Here is a 22,571-nt window from a genome sequence, read left to right on the forward strand (position 1 = left end):
TCTTTGACAAAATGACAAGTAAGAACAATTTAAACTAATTCAGTATCATCATAAATACTATTATCAACAAAAGAAAGATACATTTGATTGAAAATTACGCCAATACAACACATATGTTAAAAAAATGACAATATTCGAGTTTTGTTTACAAAACAAAGAATTATGAACTCTGCATCTTGCTTATAACTTGATATTTGACTTTCAAATTTTGACATAGCATTATAAACTTCTATATTAATCAGTATAAACATTGAGAATGGAAAAATAAAATTTGAAAATTTTAAGTCAAATCGTGTCCAAGTCCCTTTAAAGATCAATTGATGGTTGTCGTGCGCATAAAATATGTTTTTTGCCTTCACACAGGGCATATCCGCTATACAAAATGTAGTTGTGGGTATTTTAAGTCTTTCTCGCATTTAGGGAATAATCTGCAACAACCTCTTTTCTTGTGAAAATGTGATATGTTATTTCTTTTCATATTCTCGAGAATGGCATACAAATGTATTCATTTTCGCTAACTGACAACGACTCCCTTCCCTTAATCGGAATATATCAATTCTCCCCCTTCGTCATCTTCTCATAATATCCGACAGATCGACAATTAATTTAAGTGTCCAAGAAATATTGCTTTACATAACTTCGTTCCCTTGCAAATCGAAAGTTCTCTGAGCAATCGTGACACAAAACTGACACCATTACCAATAGTTATAATTACATTTACATGTATCTGACAAGTCAGCGTCAACATGTAGTATTTCGGTTATTCAATTCACGTCATGTACATGTAACCATGTGCTGGGGACATGTCAGATAAGCTAATGTTGAATTGTTAGCCACTTATCTCGACTTTTAAAAATGCATGTTGTCCGATGCAGAAAAAACATATCCAAACGAGTATATAATAAAAATGAATAGCCCACACAAAATAAAACACGAGAAATGAATTAAAAGAAAAAAGACAGAAAAAATTCCATAGGTTTGTTTATCGGGTATTGGACATTTCTATGGCACCAGCTATAGGACTTTTTTGTTCAGTTATACATGTATATGATCAGGACTCTCTGTATCTGTGCCAGACTAGAAGTGATACAGGAAACTTTTTCAAGCTATACACGCTGTAATTTGCTTCAGTTTTGATTGACGGAGAAAATGCATGTGTTTGGTTACATACAAAAGTTAAAAGAGTTACCCTAATGCTTTAAATTACAATTCACAATTCGATCATGTAACAAAGATATCAATTTTTAAACCACAAAGAAAATTATTTTCACGCCAGGAGATTAATGCTTCCTTTTTAATATCAATCTATCACGTGATATCGACAGCTAATATTAAATGGCGGATGGGACGTCAAGACCTTCAGAATTGTTATAGTTTCATGAAGGAACGGGTATAATTTTTTTTCAGTAAAGCTTAAATTGGTCTTTTATACGGGTACAAACCAAATAAAACAAAAACACAAGCGTGTGGGCATATGCTTATACTTCCCTGGAACAATGACGTACATGCGTTTCCCCTTCGGTCTATTTATAGTCCGTGTGAATGTTATCCTATTTAAACATGCAAAGTAAGGGTATCGTGAATATGACAAGCGTATCACTTTCCTCATAAACGCATGCAAATGAATATAAAAATCGTGACGTATAGTTAATTTTAATAGCAAACAATTAATAATAACGGCCATCTGATTTTCCGCAGACATGCGCAATTATTGAGGTCGGTTTCGCTCTTCCTACACCAATAATTTCTTACCAGGCAAGAAAATAAAATAATAATTTCTATATCTTTGCAACGAGATAGAATTCACTATTGTAATTTACAGATTAAAGGTTAACTTTAATTATAAGTAAACAAAAAAAACCCGCGTTTTCCCTTTCATTAAAAATTGACGCAAATTATAGCGTGTATAGCTTACACCTTTTAGGCTCCGGACGCATCAAACCCACTCTAAACATTACACACCAAACAAAGCCCAAACGCCGAACATAGATTAGATCGAAAGACCTCTCAAACATACGATGGGCATTTCCAGGAGTTAATGTTATGCATGTAGAAGTCATAGCAACAGTTAGAAAACGTAATCTCTTTTTAATATCAAACATTTTTACATGTATTTTGATTGTTTAAACATAACATCGATATCTATTTATAAAAAAAAAATCTTCAAAAGTTAATTTGAATGCTGTCAAAACATATTCCTTTATAACAAACGATTTTTTTTTTTATTAATAACAGGAAATGATAAATTTTATGTACATCATGGCAATTTATATTTAGATATCTTCATTGTCAGTTTCATCTCTGCCCAGTGTCACCTTTAACTTAAGACACGACGGTACTAAAGGGGAAGGGGACATTTTTACAAAGTGTACGATTATTACAGGGTTTCTTTTAAAGACTTGAGAATATTTATAAGCATAAAAAATCCTTTCACGAAGACCTCTAGGTCAGTTACCTGGAAAATGACACTTAAACCCCCTCCTACTCTAATGTTAACAAAACCCGATTCTCAATTTATGATTTTAAATGTTTCCTGTCACAAACTGGTGGATAGCTGTTGGAGCACTGGAATCGAATCCAATGATATCCATAAACAAATTTAAAACAAAATGTTTGTTAAGGTTTTCGTGTGTTTATCTATATTTAACTGGGAATGATCAGAATCACATGTGCGTGCTTAAATGTTTCCTGTCACAAACTGGTGGATTGCTGCCGGGGCACCAGAATCAAATCCAACGATATCCATCATCAGTGGATCGTCTGGATCTGCGATAGAAAATCCATTACTGGCTAATCCACACACAATGAGCCGAGCATTAGCATTCCCGGATGTAGTGCGGTAATTCTTCAGGGCCTTTGATGGGTGAACAGAGCCGACATTAGTTTCCGAGTCAGTGTACACCACAAACACATCGTACATTTTCTTGCTTTGAATTGCGTCCAAAATTGGAGCAGCGCAATTTGTTGACCCGAATGGCAATCTAGAGATTCTCTCCAAAACTGTATCGAGGTCATCCTGTGGCGAAATGGATAATTTGGTGACACCTTCCTGATTTCCAGAAAAAGCAACAACATCGCATCTTTGTTCAGTTCTGACGGTTAACATTGCCATGGCAGCTGCCGCATCTCTGGCGGTGATGATCGGAGTTCCCATGACGGGGGCATTCATAGAACCACTCCCGTCTATCGCCAGAAGGTATCGTTTTCCTGTGGTGGCTACGTAGTTGAAGGAAAGATAGAATGCTTCTTCCAATGCATTACTAATCTTCGGATTCACCTGCCATCTCAGCTTTCCTAACTCACCTTGGCCTTTAGAGTAAGCCTTATGAGCCACCAGTAAGGTAAAAGGATGAATTCTAGCCGATTTCAATAGATCTTTGCTTTTCAGCTTCTCCTCTGCAAGGGATTCTCCAAAGCTGTCAGATTCCAGCAGACCAAGACTAGACATTTTGCCCAAATTTCTTATCATGGCCGTCATTGGCATATGCCTCATCAATGCCTCCCAGACCACTCTTGATTTTAACAGGTCAGTTGGCACATGCTCTCGAGCCAGATGATGTTCCAAAATCATTAGCTTCATCGTTTCTTCATTAGTGCACTTCTTTGCATCTTTAAACACTTTCACCAGAGCGGCAACTTTTTTCAATTCCAAGTGCGGGAGTCCTTCTTCTCTTCTTGCTAGGGCCATCTCCCAGTCGCTTTCTCTCTGACCGTTTTCATGACAAACATAGTAAACCAGGTACCCCAAGGCATCATAGCTCGTTTTGATATGGCACAGACGGAAAACGTCTCTATGGGTGAATCCAAATCTTGCCTTGTACTTGGTCATGTGGTAGGCCAATAAAAGATTCCCGCCTTTCTTATTCCTATAATTCTCGTACCACATGGACACCCCCTTACGATGAGCTCTTCCCCATCCTTTCCCATTAGGGTTCACCTCTTGGGCAAACTTGATAAACTGGAAAAGATGGGTTGGAATTCGACAGACATCTGACAGGGCTTTGTAAGCTGCTTCTTTCGTCGCAAGGTCGCTACAGCGGCAGCACAAAGCAAGAGCAAATAGGATTGGGTCGGCTTTGCAAGCTTTGTTTTGCAAACTGAACTTTTTTATAGTCGCGACAACCTGTGATCCTTCGCCCCTGTTGATGAGTCTGTAATTAAACAAAATAATGAAATATAACTATATTTAGATCAGCAATACTTTTCCATGTTATAATTATACATGCATGCTTAATCAGTCTGATATAACTAGCTGCACAACTGCAGCGGTGGCCTATTGATCTCCACGAGAGAGAGAGAGAGAGGGGGGGGGGGGGGTTGGTCCTTGGTCAGCAGGCACGCAGCAACAAATTTATTAAAATTTAAATATAAAAAATGGAATTATCATGGAGTTGGCCCCCCCCACTTTTTTGTGTGTAAAAAATTGATATGAAAATAAGGAATTGAGGAGTGAAATTGAAGTTATATACTACGCCAGCCCCCCCCCCCCCCCCCCCCCCCCGGATTAGGATTTTGAAGATTTTGGGAAACTTAAAATTTTCCTCTTTTTTTTTTTTCTTGTCAAGATTTTTTGGATGAGTCTGCCCCCCCCCCCCCCCCTTTCAAAAACGATGCTACGTGCCTGGTCAGTGCAGTGCTAGGGCAACAGAAAGAAAATTTTGCTGTTCTATTTTACAGCACAGGCAATTGGAGGTGGATTTGGTAAAGATGACCGAAATTTTGTGAAGATCAACTCAACGTGGATTTCATGAAATAGGCCCTGTACATTTATTAACTTCCGGTAACATACATATAATATTCCAAACAGCTATAGTCTACATATAAGAAGCTGCATGATTCATAGAATGACAATGCGAGTTGTTGTTTTGTTTTGTTTTTTTTTGGGGGGGGGGGACCTTTGACAGGTATCAAAGATTATAACAAAAAAGTATCAGTACATAATTCATACATGGTCTATCGATCGTCAATACATGAACCTTATAAACTGATAAAATATGAACTTAATGTTATATATAGCTACCTGGCGATGCATTTTGCGTTCTCCCTTTTCAGCACAATCTCTCCGGTGTGGTAGGTGCCACCCTCTGTCCCCATACACAGAAACCGACGTAGTCGAGTTAAGTCTACTGTCCTGAAGACGTACCCTCCCGAAGCATTCTGGGTCTGGTCAGTAGACGGTAGGGGCTCGCTGATGGATGGCTCGTGACCCTCCGGGATTGATAGATCTGCCCATTCATCCTCCTCTACATCTATGTCCATTCCGCTCATTTTAGAGGTTGTTTTAAAGTGTTTTCTTCAAGTAAAATCGGACCCAGGACAACTCCTTGTCCCTAGTCAAAAATCGTTTTAAAAATGGAAATTCCCTAACCTATTTATAGATAGTTTCAGTTTTAGTACGGTATATGCTAAAAGTAAAGTTTATGCTAAAAGTTATATGTTTATTTGTTTGTTTACTAATCTATAGTGCTGTGCAACAAAAATAAATAAATAAAATAAAAAAATTTTCATCGATTACGGCGAAACGAGAATCGATTTAAACAATCGATGAATTCATTTGAGAATGATGGGGGGGGGGGGGGGGGGTAAATTAATATATAATATCTAGATTGAGTCAAAAAAAAATTTTAGAATGCGTGAATTCATGAATTTATATGGCGTAGTATCTCTTTAAAAAACGTTTAATTTATTTTGATTTGAATTTGTGTTAAAAGTTTAGTAGTATTCTTCACGCAGTTTATAGATTATAAAATCTGTGTCCTTCAATTATATTGCCAAAAATTTGATTTTTTATATGTTATTAATTTGACACAAGATTATTAAGTCCAGATTTCTTGTATGGATGGAACTGTAGCTCTACGGTTCGTCAACCCGAATAGAATCTATATACTTCTTTGACAAGTTTTAAAGATTATTAATTTTCTCACAATCCATATGAAACAATATTTTTTTTTTCAATTTTATCCAATGTTAGCATTTGATTTAAAAGATACAAGGTAAAAATATCAGGCTAAAAATAAACAACATTTCATCATATCCAGGGACGTATATACCGTTATTTATGTCTCTGTTATAACAACCTTGGAAGATTTTGCATAATATATGCAGTCTCACTGTCTGTTGAACATTTTAATATCCCTGTATTGGTGTTACATGTTACAAGTTATTTCAATAAAGATTAACAACTCATGAACTTTAAAAAAGATGATTTATTGCAAGTTAGGACAAGCTTACAATGGAGTAAAATAAAACATAAAACAAAACAAACCAAATTTTTGTCCAAAAAGGCACATACAGGTATAGCACACATCAACCCCCGTCCCCTTCCATATCACACACACATAGGGCCACGCCAATATAATTTCTTGTTCATCGGACCCCTCGTGGTCCAATTTCACTATAACTATACAAATAATATTATAACTAATTTTCCGCATCCAGGAAATCTTGCACTGTTTTCTGTACTATTTCCACTATATTTATAACATTTTAAATAATTTTTTAATCAGAAACAAGTAGAAGAAATATTACTGTCCGCTAAAATTTATTTCTGTACTGCCTGATAATTTTGGCTACAAAAAATTATTTTAATTTTTAAATTGCTCGCCCGCTCCTATCCTTTTTTCACTCGAATGTCCAAGAAACAAGAAATTATATTGGTGTGGCCTAGACACCATCTGACACTCTTTCTTTTTTAAAAGTGTTTTTTTCCACATCATTTATTCTGGGTGCATGTTTTTATTAAACCACCATAACATTTACAAGTACATTTCCCAATTTCTCATTACTAGCCAAATCAAAATACGTTATAAGAAAATCATGTAAAAATTTGTTTTATATGACCTTTTAATGTATAAAATTATTGGTAAATCTGAATTCCTGAAAGCATGTATCTACCCAAACATGAAATAAATTGTTAAAAAAAGCAAGATTGTAGCATATGGCATAAAAATGAAAGTTTTTGATATCTAAAACTGTAGTCATTAACTTGGAAGTTGCTTCAAATCTGGTTGCACAAATCTGTAATACAAAATAAACATTGTATGTTAAAAGTGTCATACCAGTGCATAGTTTTCTTAATATCAATGCTGGTACATATACCGGTACTTTGAAAATTTTAAAGCTAAAATGCACAATCATACCAAAATGCTATCAATGAAAAACATTACTTTATAGTGCCACTCCATGAAATGGTTCACATTTCTGAGCTATTTTGATTGCTTGAGGCTTCATTGCATTTATGTTTTCTCCATTTATGTTTTCAAGCAGTAGTTTATAAAGAAAATTTTTTGGGAATCAGGAAAAATCAACAAATTATTCCATTATATACGAGTACTAGCAAATTAAAAATTAATACAGTTGAACTTCGATATCTTCAACACTGATATCTCAAATACTTGGATATCTCAAAGTTTTTGTACCAGTCCCATCTAGTTCAAGATAACGAGGTTTGAGTGTATATACTTTAGTATACTCTATTGAGTGTACGGTACATGTATTTACTTCTTATCTAACATTGCTTTACTATAATGCGAGTGCTTTTTGTACCCAGTACCAGTACTTACTGATGTCTGGCAGTGTCTGAGTACAAGTGATTGTGGGAGTAGTACTGAGCTATGACTGTTTTGTCTAGAAGGTAGCGGTTCCTCTCCAAAAACTCTTCAAAGGAGGGGACCCCTGGGGATTTCTTTATGGCGTGGGCGACCTCTGCTATGTAGAACATTGTGATGGTTTCGTGGAATCCAAACTTGACCTACCAAGTAGTAAAATGTGATTACCCTTTCAATTGTTTGCAAAAAATCCTACTGTGTGCATCAGTTTTATCAAACATAAATAATCAAATTCTATAAGAAAAAAGTTTTAATAAAAGTACCTTGTCTTTGTTTTGTTCATTAAAATTCTGTATACCAAGTCTGGAATAAAAGAATGTTAATACACTTAAGTACAAAGACCTGTTTCAAGAGAGATAACTCAGTCATGTTGAAAACAGATCACTATAATTAATAGTTTATCAAATTCAGTTTCAGCCAAAATTTGCTGAAATTGTGTGCCTTTTAATTATAATTAATCTTTTAAATTTTTTTAATCATAAACAAGAATTTTTCAAAGTGCAGAGGAATTATAAACCTTACACCAGTTCGATAACACTGATTGTATGTCAAACTCACCGTATGTGAGGAATGGCTCCTTCTTTGCCGTACTCAGTGATGTAGTTCCAGGCCATCCTCAGATGTGCCTCGTGAGTCCAGTCCTCAAAAGGTAGAGTGGCATCCTCGAAGGCCTGTATAAATATTTCATCTCCAACAGACCTAAACGATCTACAAGGAAAAGAAATTACAAATAATTGATAACAACAAGTAATTAATTTATTACCCATAGCAATATTATCTGTTGCAAAACATTAAATTTAGATAGCGTTTCACTGCCCAAGAGCAACAACTTCTTTCTTGATTTTATTTAACGCCTTATAAAGCAGTTTATAACAAAGAGTAAATTGTGTCAAGTTTTGTTTAATACTAGTTATGTAATACTTTTAAAACTAACATAGGTAGAAATGAAATTCATTCCTTACAATTCAATTTTCTAAAACTTACTGATATGTTTTGCACATAAATCATATTGTAACTTTAACAATAATCTCTATATGGTATACTGGTAGATTATTTATTATTTAATTATTATTTAATCCAATGAAGTGTTACAATGTCAGTTTTGATCACAGCCTCTGACCTGATGTAGTACAGGAGAGGATTGTCTTCGGACTCGCTGATTTCAGCATTGAACACGCTGCCATACCAGACATGGTGGTCTCCCACAGTGTGTACAGAGTGGGCGCGGCATTCCATAACAGCCGCACAGTCGTAAATTATGGGAATACCCTGGAAAGGGAGTCACCAAATTTATCACACAGATTAACGCACCATATTTCATATCATTGCATTATTAAAAAGGAATGTACTTGTAGTTATCCTTAAATTATTTTTTTTTCAATTTTTGTGTTTACAGAGAATTAAAGTTCAAAATGATTTTCATTAAGATTTTAAAAAAAAGGTCATTGATTTGATCATTATGATAATATATTAATAAAAAAAACTGTCTTTATATGCGATTTTGATTAAGACCTACCTCATTTGTCAATGCATGTGGAATATTTTTGAATTGGCATTCCTCTGTCTCTATGTGTTTTGAAAAATCTAAACCATATCCCACCTGGAACCACAAAAAAAACATTTCATTGAAGTTTGAAATAACATAATCATTTTGAATTGACTCAGCATCAGAAAATAGTTGCTGTCTAAGGGCACATAATTTGCTATTTTCCTCATAACAAGTAAATAGGCACATAACTTGTGAAAAATTATGGATTTTCTAAATTATCATTTTTGTCTCACCTGGTTTTGCTTTAACACATGGATGGCAAATTGCTGAGTTCTCAACAACAATTCATGCATATGGCTGGAATGGCACAATTAAGATTTTATCAAATTTTAATGTTTTAACAGATTTTTCAAAAACTAGAACACAATACATGTAGTAAAATGAAGTCAGCTAGTGCTTAAATTTTAATTATCTACTTTTTAAATATTATTTTATCTCTATATATACCTTAATTGGGTTATTTATTCCTGACAAATAACAGAGCAATAAATTAATCAACTAAATTAATTTATTGTTCTTTTATTTGTCATGAATATTAAAGCTTTAATTTTTTTTTTCATTTTCACCCAAACATTTCTATACCTTGGGTTATTTATACAGATGGACACAATTGGAGGTTGGTAGGAAACATTTGTAAAAGAAGTACATGTCATTCCTCTTTTTATCCAGCGGTCTTTCAGTATGTCAAATTCCCCTGCTGTCACCACCACCACTGCCAAGTAAATTTTAAAAGTCCATTTGCTGACTTGAATTTAAACACTAAAACACTTGCAATAAAACCATTGCAAGACTTCAATTCATTAATTGTAATGAAATTTTAGTAAAGTTTGTTTAGTGTATGTCTATATGCCTGCATAATATATGAACTACATGTATGTCAATTGCTTAAAAAAGGAAGGGGGTGTCACGCATTACAAATAGGCCATTAGGCCAAAATAAAATTTAATTGAAAAACAGAAGAACTTTTCTTTTATATGAAGATTTTTAATTTTTTTACTTATTTTTAATTAGTTAAACTTCAATTTGATAAAAACAATTCCCTCCCTCCTGGCTCTAAAAACGGTCCACCTTAGGCGGCAATTCCAAACAAACATTTTAATAAGGATAGTCTTAGCGACACTTTGTATATTACATAATCTAGATGTCTAAACGTCAAAACCAAGTTTTCAGAAAAAGTGCCATTGTTTTCTGTGCAAAAATAAAAATAATATGAAAGATATAACAATAGAAAACAGAAATTTATAAAAACCCACCAGATTGAGGAACTTTTCTCATTATCTTCTTGTAGTTTTCTGTTGTGTGGCTATCTCTTTGGAAGTTGGATTTAGAAGATCCTGAAATAGAGGGTTTGAAGAGACACAATGGTAAAAATTGGTCACATAATAATGGTTTGCTATAGTAACAACGATCATATCTTTTCAAGTTTATGCAATCAATGAAGTTACATAACGTTAAGTTTACCTGAAGATAAACATCTGCAGCATCGCTTGACCCAGCCATTAACAAGGCCTTGCTCGCTTATCCCAAACGTCTTTCCTATAACAGACAGCAGTCGCACATGTTTCATTGTACTCCCAATTTTTGTGTGGCTTTTACCGACAATGACAGTCCCTTGTAAGAAGAAAGAGAAAATTCGGATTACCTTTTGCAAATAATGATATACGATTAATAAACAGGATTTTTGACAAATTGTCAATTAGTACGACGATGTTCTGAAAAATTTACACGTATAAAACAAATGGACGAATATATATTTATCATAATAAATAATTCGTTAAAAAATAAATAATAACCCACGGGCCCTGGAAGTTATTGTAAATATATTGCATGTGCATGTATAAAAAAGTAAGGGTAGGACACTCTTTTTGGGGCGAAATCGGGTTTGACAAAGTCTGGGCGTTCCTCAAACGAAATTTCGCGATAAATCGTTCAAGTATACTTTACTTACGACATATGTATACATTCGATCCGCTCCAATGCTGTTACGTCGAAGAAAAAGGTGTTTTTATACATCCAAGTGCCTAAGAATTTCGCTAGACTGGTTTACATCCGGTTTAATCGCAGTGAATCGAAAGATAAGTTCTGATTGGTTAATAATAAAATAAATCTGCTCGTCAATAAGGTGGCGAAACTGATAACAATTTATGGTGAGTATGTATCAGATGTTTGAAAGGAGTTATGTATATAGATACTGGGTAGTTTGGCCTTTCAACAATGAAATGCGAGAATAATGAAGAAGATTGACAAATATCGATAAGAAATTAAAGAATTTATTTCATTATTGACCAATCAGAACTTAGCTTTCAATTTACCTTTCGATTCACTGCGATTAAACCGGATGTAAACCAGTCTAGCGAAATTCTTAGGCACTTGGATGTATAAAAACACCTTTTTCTTCGACGTAACAGCATTGGAGCGGATCGAATGTATACATATGTCGTAAGTAAAGTATACTTGAACGATTTATCGCGAAATTTCGTTTGAGGAACGCCCAGACTTTGTCAAACCCGATTTCGCCCCAAAAAGAGTGTCCTACCCTTACTTTTTTATACATGCACATGCAATATATTTACAATAACTTCCAGGGCCCGTGTAATAACCCGGCACTTCAGGTTGAGCTTCTTTGTATCGCGATCCCGATGAAAAAAAAGTTTATTATTATACTTCGTATTACATAAATATTCACAAAAGCATGAAACACAATAAATTATAGCATAAATTGTGTGTGTGTTTTTTTTAAATAACAATATCTAAATTATTTGGAGAAAATCTTTTACGAATTATCGTTTCTGGGGCAAATCGTCCTTGGACGTCACACGTACGTCATAATGATTTTGACGCCACAATATAATCAGTCTTTGATGAGATAACAACGAAAAAGTCACAAAAATGCCTACTTCAAGTCAAGCAATGATTGTTATGTCGGGAGAGGGAGAGGATCCAAGGATTCCTCGACGGAGGTATGGGGGGTCAAGTGAGTTCTCCGTGGCCAATTACGATATGGAATTGGCTCTGCGTTTGAAGAACATTGGATTTTTAAACCAAGGAGTTTCCGGAACCGGACTGCCTGCTCCGAGTGCTGATAGCATGGCAAGTGTCCTGAAAGCCCTTTCCACAGCTCAGGGTTCATATGACCCAGTTCGAAAAGTCTACCGCTGGCAGGTTTCGAACACGCACCACGAGAGACGACCTCTGGTGAGAAGCAGTGAAACAAACACCACTGAAAATATCGTGTGGTTTCCAGATAGGGAACGTGTAAACCACAGCAAAACGAGTTACAAAGAGATCAATTTACCAAAGCTTTACGGTCGGTCTGGTAGCACGCCAAATGCCGTGTTAGAGGATGCGGGGATAGTTAGAAAAAGAAAGACAAGCGGATCAAGGGTTCCAGGGCTTCCTCCGCACAATATACATGTAGCAGCAGACCCTCGGCCTCCGGCCTCGGTCGTCGCTCGAGCCAAGTTCGTCCTGTGTTCTGATGGTCACCAGAGAGTTTCTGTGGAGAGTCTATGTGAACCGGAGCAAGCTGTGGGTGACAGTGTAAAGAATACAGCCCCTGAGTAAGCACTCTCAATTAGTCTTTTTTAAGTACAAGTTATATTTCAAACGAATTGTGTGTCAAGCCCCCTATCCATACCCTATCAAATACCATGACATTAGAATAAAACTGGCATAAATTATATCGATTTCTAAGTTAACCACAATTCCATAAAGACTTTAAAGTGAATTGCGTGAATTTAAATAGTGCGACACATACATGTATGTATACATACCAGGCTTGGGGTAATGCTAATGCATTGCAATGTATTAATTACATGTTTTCAAAGTAATGCTAGTAATGTGTAATGCCACAAAATTAGCATTACAAGTAATGGTAATGTAATTCATTACTTTCACAAATCTAGTGTAATGCTGGCAGTACATGGCATTATGCATGTTCACTTAAAAAATGTGATGAATAAATGAATACTGAAATTGAATTTGATAAAGTTTATTTAAAGAAGAAAGAAATCATTCTTGAGCTAAAAATGTTTTAGTTCTATTATTAAAAAAGATTTTAAAAAATTAATTTTTAAATTGTTAATATTAACTAGATATTACAACACATTTTCATAACATTTTTAAGAGTGTTCTTACTAAGAGTTTTAAATCATTTAAACAATTTACTCCAATTAGTTTGCACTTCAATAAAGAATGGGTCAACAAAACACTATGCCCCAGCATAAGTTAAGCTATTGTTATAAGAAGTTCTAAACACACCCAATCCCCTTCCCTTTGCTATGCAGAGGTGGATCCAGCAATTTGGAAAGGGGGGGGGGGGTTCCAATTGATGAAAATCAATACGTGCAAAATTCATTATTTGTCAATTAACAAGCACTTTTGAACGTTTTCCGTGCGTAAATTTAATAAACATTTATCTCGTCACTATCTATTTCATATCTATTACAACATCAGAGTGCACTGCATTATTGAGCGTTTTGCTGTTTTGGTTTAGGTAAGGAAGATTTGCATAATTTCTAGCATTAAAAAATCCAAGTCCCCAGCAATAAGAACGTGCATGCGTCTATGCTTAATAAAAAAGAAACACTAAGAAATAAAAAATAATTCAGACTAATTACGACAAACTATTATAAAAATGGATTTTTTGGTAATTTTTTTTTATATGTCTTTGATGTTTAAATTCTGAAATATCTATTGATTTTGATTTCTATCGATTGCCTGGTAATGTAATGCATTATTTCAAAAAAATCAAGTAATGGTAATTTTTAAAATACATGCCCAAATACATGAAAATAAGTGTGGTAATGCAATGCATTACCCCAAGCCTGGTACATATTTCATGAGTAATAGGAAAGCAAAGCAAATCAGTTTGAATATGTAACCCCTATAGTGATTTTTCTTCTCTTTTTTCATACGAAGAATATAGCATTTCAGACAGGTGATATTTATCGAAGTTTTATAAATAGTAACTAAAGATACGAATTTTGAATCGGTGGGTTTCAGTTGGAACGGTTTCTTTGCATGGTGGGTATGCTAGCGCATCAGGTTCACGGTAATTAAGTTGGTCCAAATAGAAAAGATTTGCCGTGTTGAACACCTTGCTTCGTGCAGTTGTTTGCGTAGTTGCAATTTAATGTAGTGTAAATACTCAAAGACACAAGAAACCAATAATGAAATCGAATGAATACAGCTACTAATTAAGCTATTGTTCCATTCGACCATTTCCGTACCTTATTAATTGTGTATCTGCATTCTGAAATAACGTTTTTGCATTGCTACGATTTAAACCTGAATGGGGAAAAAAATAACCCTCGCCTCAATAAATCTTATGTTTGTTTTCGTTTTTTAAATGATGTAGAACAGCGTGTGAAAATCTATCAGACGACCAAAAGGGGCACATTGTCCGGAAAAACTGTACATAGAAATATTTAAAGAGTATATTGTAAACGGAATAATTTCATCAATATTTGACCTGAGTTTACATCTGTTTGCCATTATTGTTAATGGAACCGAGAGTGTGTATACTTAAATAATCAATGTTATAATTTGGGGACGAGCACATAAATGCCAAGTACTGCACGTAAAGAGTTTTAAACTTTATATATATATATTCAATAGCTAGTGTTATTGGTACCAATATCGCATAAGGCAAAGTGATTGGAGTTAATAACATTTGCTTCTTGTAGAACCCCAAAGCCTCCAAAACTTTCCCTATTGGAAGATGTAAAGAAGAGAGTGAACTACGATTGCCGAGTCCATCCAGCCATGTACATGCGCAAACACCGTCCTCCACCGAATCCGTTCGCCGTCTGCTTCAGTTTCCGCGAGAACGACAATTACAACCACACTGAAGTGAAAGACATCCTGGAATCGCAGATCGGTCTTAAGGTCCGCTCCGTTCAGTACGATCCTCTGTCGATCCGCTCGTCGGATGCGGATGTGGGAACGAGGTGGATCGTGACGTATGCTACTCCGGCGGAGTGCGAGTTCGCGGTCAGCAAAGGACTTGAAGTGAATGGAGATAAAATCGCCATCAAACTGCTTGTTGACATCATCAATTGTGAGTGCGAGGCGTATATTTTGCACAAAGAGGAGGAGAGACAAAAAAGGATTGCTAAAGGAAATCAAATAATTTGTGAGAAGAGAAAACGGCGAAAGAAACAAAAGGTTTTTGTTTCAACATCGACGAACACTTAATCTTTTCTTTTATGCGAGATACATACTAGATGGATATTTTCTAAATGTATTTTTGTGTGTGTGGTGGCAGTACTAGTTTTATGACAAATATATCATGTCTTTCTCAGTTATGTTGTATATTTTATGCATGTATATCACATAAATTATCATCACGGTTTCAGAAATGCTATGATATTGAATTTGTTAGCGAGATTTTTCAATCATTCAATCTGTCCACTTTGATAAAATAAACGGAAATTCAATAAATATTGACTACCTGAATGTGTAATCTGAAGTTTTTGTCATCGACCAATGAAACGTTTTTATATTATTTCAGGTATGTGAATTAATTTAGAGGCGTATTTTGACGACAACTTGTAATACGAACTTTTTTATTACTCTGTGAGTAGCATTTAATGCGGCGTTTTATCATAAATAATTTATCATAAATATTTTTCATATATTTTCTTTATTACAGTAAGAAAACATTTATTGAACTTAATTAAAAGAAAATTTTGCATTTTATTCATTCTTTTTCAAAATCAATTTTTAAAGTATGTTAATGGCGTGAAGATGTCGTCAAACTAGGCCTTTTTAAAAAAATGCACTTTGAACAAATGCTTATGTTTGTCAATTCTAATATGAGTCCATCATATATAGAGGATAAAACTAAATGATAATCATGAACTCGATTTGTTTTTTGCTTAGCTAGAGATCCAAATGTATTGTTTTTGGTTTTGTTGTTTGAAAGCCTTTTAAATCGACTAAAATTTCAAATCTGATTCTTCGTATCTGTTAAGGTAATTTGTAATTATATTTCAACATCTAACGGTCATACATATTAATAGATACACAGAATTTGAAAAGAAATATTTCATATATGGCAAATATTGTCCCTGTGTTTCGTGATGATTAAAACATTGGAAGTTATATCATGAAAACTATTTTTTCGATAACATGGAATTTTTTTCATTGCACTTCAGACTTAATGTATGAGTGATTGGACATTGGAAGTTATCATGAAAACTATTTTTTCGATAACATGGAATTTTTTCATTGCACTTCAGACTTAATGTATGAGTGATTGGACAGTGCATAGCAGGGCAATTGGACATTGCACAGCAGGCATACGGCATCGTTTTTGGAAGGGGAACAGACGCCCCCAACACCTTAACACCAACAATATCCTCTTCTTGACATCACCAAGGCAACCCTCTTCTTGTCATCACCAATCGTAATCTTGACCTTATGCACCAACTCTAATACATGTATTAATATTCGTCGCCAATCGTAATATTGACCTCAACAATCCTAATCTTGACGTCGCCAGTCGTAATTTTGACCTCACCGACTCTAATTTTGACGTCTTCAGTCGTAATCTTGAAGTCGTCAGCCGTAATCTTGACGTCATGCACCTATCCCAAGTACCTAACCCCTTGAGGAAGGGGGTATCTAGGCAATTATTTAATATTGTATGCATATTTCTCAACCTGCTCAAATCAATCGGGGCATTTCGTTTAAATTTTTATATTAAAATATAAGAAAAATGGTTACCGTTGTTTTGCTACGTACCTGTTTGATGATCTTTTTGTCACACTTAACATCAGGTGCGTCAAGGTGTAACTGTTGATTGATGAAAATGATGATTGGATATAATTGATTACAAAATATTATTGCACAATTGGAAGGACTTGGGAACCAGGCTAGCGTCCCTAGCCTAGTGAGTAGTGTTCATCGATTGGGGGTTATAGCCTTGTGAGAAGTTTTTACCGATCGGGGACTCCCTAGTCTAGTGAGTAGTGTTCACCGATCGGGGTCTCCCTTGCCCAGTGAGTAGCGTTCACCGATCGGGGTCTCCTTAGCCTAGTGAGAAGTGTTCACCGATCGGGGTCTCCCTAGCCTAGTGAGTAGTGTTCACCGATCGGGATCTTCCTATAGCTTAGTGAGAAGTGTTCACCGATCGGAGTCTTCCTAGCCTAGTGAGTAGTGTTCACTGATCGGGGTCTTCCTAGCCTAGTGAGTAGTGTTCACCGATCGGGGTCTCCCTAGCCTAGTGAGAAGTGTTCACCGATCGGGGTCTCCCTATAGCTTAGTGAGAAGTGTTCACCGATCGGGGTCTTCCTAGCCTAGTGAGTAGTGTTCACCGATCGGGGTCTCCTTAGCCTAGTGAGTAGTGTTTACCGATCGGGGTCTCCCTAGCCTAGTGAGAAGTGTTCACCGATCGGGGTCTTCCTAGCCTAGTGAGTAGTGTTCACCGATCGGGGTCTCCTTAGCCTAGTGAGTAGTGTTCACCGATCGGGGTCTCCCTAGCCTACTGAGAAGTGTTCACCGATCGGGGTCTCCCTAGCCTACTGAGTAGTGTTCACCGATCGGGGTCTCCCTAGCCTAGTGAGTAGTGTTCACCGATCGGGGTCTCCCTAGCCCAGTGAGTAGTGTTCACCGATCGGGGTCTCCCTAGCCCAGTGAGTAGTGTTCACCGATCGGGGTCTCCCTAGCCCAGTGAGTAGTGTTCACCGATCGGGGTCTCCCTAGCCCAGTGAGTAGTGTTCACCGATCGGTGTCTCCCTAGCCCAGTGAGAAGTGTTCACCGATCGGGGTCTCCCTAGCCCAGTGAGTAGTGTTCACCGATCGGGGTCTCCCTTGCCCAGTGAGTAGTGTTCACCGATCGGGGTCTCCTTAGCCTAGTGAGAAGTGTTCACCGATCGGGGTCTCCCTAGCCTAGTGAGTAGTGTTCATCGATTAGGGTCTCCCTAGCTTCACGGTGTCCCCTTCACCTCAGAAGTGATGATCAATAGGATGGACATGAACCCAGCTTTGTAGGTTGAAATTACCGGGAGGAATATTTATATTAGAGAGTTGCTAGTGTCTTCATATTCATTTTTGAAGCGTGTGTAAATTTGTTTTGCGTGACAGTATAATTATATACTATAGTATTTCGCCATTACGTAGTTTTTGACTGAAATGAATATCATGTTCATTTTTGATATAGACACAAATTATCTACTAAACCCCTGACACTACAAAACACAATAAAAGTTATTTTGAGTAAGGAATAATTGATTTTGCATAAAATGAGCAATTATTTATTTACCAGAGACATAAATAACATTTATGTCAGTTACTAAGTTTACATACAAGTTGAAATATTTCTGATCAGTGGCTTTAAAAAATTTTTAACGTCACATCAGAGACCGGTTCTTCTCTTTTAACACTTAAGCCTGTTTCATAAAACATAATGTATAAATGGAAAAATTTATTATTTCTAAACAACTTTATTCTTTAAACCATATCATTGTAGTTCCATATATACTTCAGAATTATATTTTTTCCTTGACTGCATTTTTACATTTTCCTTTACTCAGTTTTAAATTTTTTTGTACCACTGAGTAGGATATTTCATGTATTTTGTTAGGTGATGATTTTTTTTCACAGGGACTACTTCTTTCAGGGCTCATGCAGCAGCTTCCTGGGGAGTGTGCAGTCTGTTTACATACAAATGGAAAACACGTGGTTTTGAGGGTAGACCTGTTTGGAGCTAGATTAGTAGATATTTTGAGAAAATGCAGTATCGCTTGCCCTTTTTATGGTGTTAGCTGATGAGATAGGTAACAAATAACATTTCCTCCGAATATTTTGTCATGAAAAATACAAACTGATTTTTAAGAATTTTTTCCCCTCTATAGTGTTATATAGTGAAAACAATTACCGGTGTGATACCTTTGTCTCCGCACTAACACTCAACTTCCATTATAGCCGGAAAAGTAAATCATGTTTTGATTGGTTTTTAAATTAGTCGTTAAAAATAGTTCTTCGTAAAAAATATCTTTTAATACTAATCAGTTGTTAAAACATTACAAAATGCCACTCAGAAAATAAAACAATTAACATGGATATTTATACACCCCTCATATAACCAATTTGATGGAATACTTAAAACTCGCCATCGGCGCACGAATATCGATTACAATCGCACTATTTTCCTCCTTTTCCATGTGGGATCGCCATTGGTAAGCACGTGTTTCTCTTTCATGAAGCTTATTTCGTCTGACATAATGTAAAGAACATTATTTTAGCGATGAAAATTTTTTTTTTTATTTAAGTCAAACACACACTACGTAAAACAATGATATATTGTGTTTCGGAAGTTGACAAACACAAGTCATGAAAAGTCGGGGGGGGGGGGGTATGGGGATGGAGTTCTTCGTAAATGCATTTGCAAAAATTTAAACATTATGGAATATATTTTAGATTAAAATGCCCGGTCGTGTCCCAATCAAGAGGAGTAAAACCTACACAACTCCACGACGTCCCTTCGAGAAGGAACGTTTGGACCAGGAGTTGAAACTTATTGGAGAGTTTGGTCTTAGAAACAAGCGTGAGGTATGGCGCGTGAAGTACACTCTCGGTAAAGTACGAAAGGCCGCCAGAGAGTTGCTCACCTTAGATGAGAAAGACCAAAGACGACTTTTTGAAGGTAACAGGAGTTAAATTTTCTTTGACATTTCTTTTTATGTTTTGGATGATTGTGATACTGTAATACATTTGCCATTTACATCCTTACTTTGTCAAAACAATAAGGAATACTTATATACACTGTTATATCATTGTGTTGATGTATCCTTTTTTTCAGGTAATGCTTTGCTGAGACGTCTTGTCAGAATTGGTGTGTTGGATGAAGGCAAAATGAAACTCGATTACGTGCTGGGTTTGAAACTGGAAGACTTCTTGGAGAGAAGACTGCAAACACAGGTCTTCAAACTGGGTCTTGCCAAGAGCATTCATCATGCCCGAGTCCTCATCAGACAGAGACACATCAGGTTAATACTAAAGGCATTCTCAATTTCCTTTGAAATGGCAGAAAGAATAAAATATTATTCATGTTCCCGCTCTGCAGAAATAATGAACTCAAATTCTTGTAGATATTGTCTTTTCTTGATGTTAAACATTTTCAAACATGCTCCATGTCCTGATGAAATTGACCTTGTATTACAGCTGAAGAGAGTGACATTTTTGAGTATGAGATAAAAATTTCAGTTAGGCCACTTCTTAACCCTGTGTGGTTATAGAATGTCTAACATTGCCCATGTTCATTGGCACTAGAGATTTGGAGAACATGCGTTCAAGATTCTGTTGGGCCACTTGAGAAATTTAACATTTCTCAACGTCCACTTGTCATTTCTGAACTTTGTTCAGTTCTCTAATTTGATGACGGTGCCTTTCCTTGTGAAGTAATATGAAGGTATATCGATCAGTGTCATTTGTAAAGCATTGTCCAGGATAATAATGATGTTCATGATTTGAGTTCATGATGTTTTAGATTCCACAGAATTGCATTTATATATTTGTGCACAGCAATGTAACTGAAACATTCCCATTACAGAGTCAGGAAGCAGGTGGTCAATATTCCATCCTTTGTGGTGCGTCTAGACTCCCAGAAACACATTGACTTCTCCCTCAGGTCACCATACGGTGGTGGACGCCCAGGTAAATTTATTCTTCTTAAAAAAAAATTGAGCATCAATTTTTAAAAAAAAAAAAAGGAGATAGAAACGGTCGCTTCAAATGGAAATGATTGCTTTATGTGTGATTTTTGAGGTTTTTGTCTCTCTAAATTTAGAAACAGATACAATCAGATACAATAAATCATGATTTCTGTTTTCTTTTTTTTTTAGGCCGTGTCAAGAGGAAGAACGCCAAGAAGGGAACAACAGAGGAGGAGGAAGATTAATTGTACATCTTATGACAATAAAGTCTTTCACTTTCAAATGTTGCATTTTCCCGCTGGATAGTGACACAAATTGAATGATTACTGTACTGATCAGACCAACCTAACAGAAAGTAAACCCAAACTAAACCCTGGGTTAACTTTCGGGGTTGAACAGAGTGAAAAAACCGATCAGAAGTATACCCCTGAAAGTAGATGCTACATGTAATTACAGGCAGTAGGAATAGAGAAGACTGGTCTGCTTCACACTTAGTGTTACACTAACAGCGGATGAAAATTTTAACAAAGCTGACCCTTAGTACACATGGGGTTTAGTTAAGGGTCTGCTTTGGTGTTAGGTTGTGACTGATTAGCTCTCTATTTTCCATATTTGGAATAAACACATCTTTCTTCGCTTAATATTGATAGAAATAAATGAGATATCGTTATTTTTAATGCTATTGAAGTTTAATTTGCTTGTAAGAATATTGCACTTGAAACGGACTTTAAGAAAAAACAACTGGCTTCTAATTTTGCGAGATTTACTTGAAGAGGGGTGTCTTAAATGTGGAATTGGTAGAGCTATTGAGTAGACGATCCGAATCTACAGTCCCTAGTTGGTCATAGAGCTCTTTTTCTTAAAAAAAAATGAGAACCTTCTGCTCGGAAAATTAACATGGCTATGCATTTGAACAGACAGAATACAGGTAATGTTGCTTGTTGGTCATCAACACTTTTGCAAACTATTGCACAGTAAACGTGACCGTTGTGGGTTTTTCACCTTTTATAGTACAACACTTCGAGATAAGGGGAATGATCTTGCATGTACATTGGCTCAAACTCTTAGACCCTTCAAGTTAAAACCTAATGCTCTACCAGCTGAGCTCAAGGGTTAATTAAAGGCTAGTGCTTGTAGAACATGGTGGTACTGAACCTTTTATAAAAAATTTGCATTTTCCCCCCTTTTCCTTATTCACTTTTGAATAAAGGGTGTAAGCTATACTTGTCCACTTCTCAAACAAGAATACTTTTCCTTATGAGATTTCTCTCTGAAATCCAACACTACCATTTCACCTGAGGCCACACCAATATAATTTCTTGTTTTTCGGACATCTAGTGAAAAAAGGTATGAGAGGGCGAGCAATTAAATAATAAAGTTTGTATTTTTTGTTGCAAAACATTTAAGTGGTACATAAATAAATTTTGTGCAGATGGTTATATTTTTTCTACTTGCCTCTAATTTATAAATTAAAACTGTTTTTAAATGCGAAAAATAGAGCAGAAAACGGGCAGAATTTCCTGGATGAGGGATGTTGATAATATTATTTGTAGAGTTTTATTTAAATACGAGTGCGCGGGGTTCTACAAAGAAGACATGTTGGTGTGACCTGGATATTTCTTGGGGCACAACAGGTTAGGGGGATACATGTAGGCTCAAACTTCAGACTCTTCAAGTGAAGTTACCATTAATATACCAATTGAACTAGAGTTATAACCCACTATCTATACTGGCATGCGACCAGTTCTCGCAGAG

The 22,571-nt window shown here is 35.9% G+C and overlaps 4 protein-coding genes across 7 annotated transcripts; 2 read left to right on the forward strand and 2 right to left on the reverse strand.

Annotated features, from left to right (window-relative positions):
- Positions 1–2,073: 2,073 nt before the first annotated feature.
- On the reverse strand, positions 2,074–5,362 carry LOC105341098 (RNA-binding protein RO60). Its single transcript, XM_011447428.4, has 2 exons — positions 5,021–5,362; positions 2,074–4,151 (listed from the first exon to the last, which is right to left on the reverse strand). The coding sequence occupies exons 1-2, from the start codon at positions 5,266–5,268 to the stop codon at positions 2,678–2,680; spliced, it is 1,722 nt and encodes a 573-aa protein (XP_011445730.3). The 5' UTR covers positions 5,269–5,362; the 3' UTR covers positions 2,074–2,677.
- Positions 5,363–6,625: 1,263 nt separating this feature from the next.
- LOC105341100 (uncharacterized) lies at positions 6,626–16,956 on the reverse strand. Of its 3 annotated transcripts, none has more exons than XM_034456875.2 (11): positions 16,906–16,956; positions 10,618–10,767; positions 10,410–10,490; positions 9,739–9,868; positions 9,390–9,453; positions 9,124–9,207; positions 8,728–8,876; positions 8,166–8,315; positions 7,871–7,910; positions 7,563–7,750; positions 6,626–7,017 (listed from the first exon to the last, which is right to left on the reverse strand). In XM_034456875.2, the coding sequence occupies exons 2-11, from the start codon at positions 10,721–10,723 to the stop codon at positions 6,981–6,983; spliced, it is 1,029 nt and encodes a 342-aa protein (XP_034312766.1). In that variant the 5' UTR covers positions 10,724–10,767; positions 16,906–16,956; the 3' UTR covers positions 6,626–6,980. The 3 variants fall into 3 exon arrangements, with proteins under 3 accessions (XP_034312766.1, XP_011445732.2, XP_065921622.1); XM_011447430.4 differs by lacking the exon at positions 16,906–16,956 and adding an exon at positions 11,757–11,902; XM_066065550.1 differs by lacking the exon at positions 16,906–16,956 and adding an exon at positions 11,764–11,783.
- On the forward strand, positions 11,987–15,542 carry LOC105341099 (uncharacterized). Its single transcript, XM_011447429.4, has 2 exons — positions 11,987–12,716; positions 14,844–15,542. Exons 1-2 carry the CDS (start codon positions 12,046–12,048, stop codon positions 15,352–15,354), a joined length of 1,182 nt encoding a protein of 393 aa, XP_011445731.3. The 5' UTR covers positions 11,987–12,045; the 3' UTR covers positions 15,355–15,542.
- A 2,265-nt stretch (positions 16,957–19,221) lies between the features above and the next one.
- LOC105341101 (40S ribosomal protein S9) lies at positions 19,222–21,099 on the forward strand. 2 transcript variants are annotated; one of them, XM_020072498.3, is made up of 5 exons: positions 19,222–19,340; positions 19,582–19,807; positions 19,964–20,150; positions 20,714–20,817; positions 21,006–21,099. In XM_020072498.3, the coding sequence occupies exons 2-5, from the start codon at positions 19,588–19,590 to the stop codon at positions 21,059–21,061; spliced, it is 567 nt and encodes a 188-aa protein (XP_019928057.2). In that variant the 5' UTR covers positions 19,222–19,340; positions 19,582–19,587; the 3' UTR covers positions 21,062–21,099. The 2 variants fall into 2 exon arrangements, with proteins under 2 accessions (XP_019928057.2, XP_065921625.1); XM_066065553.1 differs by lacking the exon at positions 19,222–19,340.
- The last annotated feature ends 1,472 nt before the right edge of the window (positions 21,100–22,571 follow it).

The sequence above is a fragment of the Magallana gigas genome, chromosome 7 (genome assembly GCF_963853765.1).
Source record: "Magallana gigas chromosome 7, xbMagGiga1.1, whole genome shotgun sequence".
NCBI lineage: Eukaryota > Metazoa > Mollusca > Bivalvia > Ostreida > Ostreidae > Magallana > Magallana gigas.

Excerpts from the sequence above, each read along its gene's own strand:
- LOC105341101 (XM_020072498.3), top strand. The coding sequence starts at position 19,588 with ATGCCCGGTCGTGTCCCAATCAAGAGGAGTAAAACCTACACAACTCCA. Across the intron at positions 20,151-20,713 it reads ATCAGACAGAGACACATCAG|AGTCAGGAAGCAGGTGGTCA; the intron begins GTTAATACTAAA and ends TTCCCATTACAG. Across the intron at positions 20,818-21,005 it reads ATACGGTGGTGGACGCCCAG|GCCGTGTCAAGAGGAAGAAC; the intron begins GTAAATTTATTC and ends TTTTTTTTTTAG.
- LOC105341098 (XM_011447428.4), bottom strand. The coding sequence starts at position 5,268 with ATGAGCGGAATGGACATAGATGTAGAGGAGGATGAATGGGCAGATCTA. Across the intron at positions 4,152-5,020 it reads AACGCAAAATGCATCGCCAG|ACTCATCAACAGGGGCGAAG; the intron begins GTAGCTATATAT and ends GTTTAATTACAG.
- LOC105341100 (XM_034456875.2), bottom strand. The coding sequence starts at position 10,723 with ATGAAACATGTGCGACTGCTGTCTGTTATAGGAAAGACGTTTGGGATA. Across the intron at positions 9,869-10,409 it reads GAGAAAAGTTCCTCAATCTG|TGGTGGTGGTGACAGCAGGG; the intron begins GTGGGTTTTTAT and ends TTTACTTGGCAG. Across the intron at positions 8,877-9,123 it reads CACATGCATTGACAAATGAG|GGTATTCCCATAATTTACGA; the intron begins GTAGGTCTTAAT and ends CTCCCTTTCCAG.
- LOC105341099 (XM_011447429.4), top strand. The coding sequence starts at position 12,046 with ATGCCTACTTCAAGTCAAGCAATGATTGTTATGTCGGGAGAGGGAGAG. Across the intron at positions 12,717-14,843 it reads GTAAAGAATACAGCCCCTGA|AACCCCAAAGCCTCCAAAAC; the intron begins GTAAGCACTCTC and ends TGCTTCTTGTAG.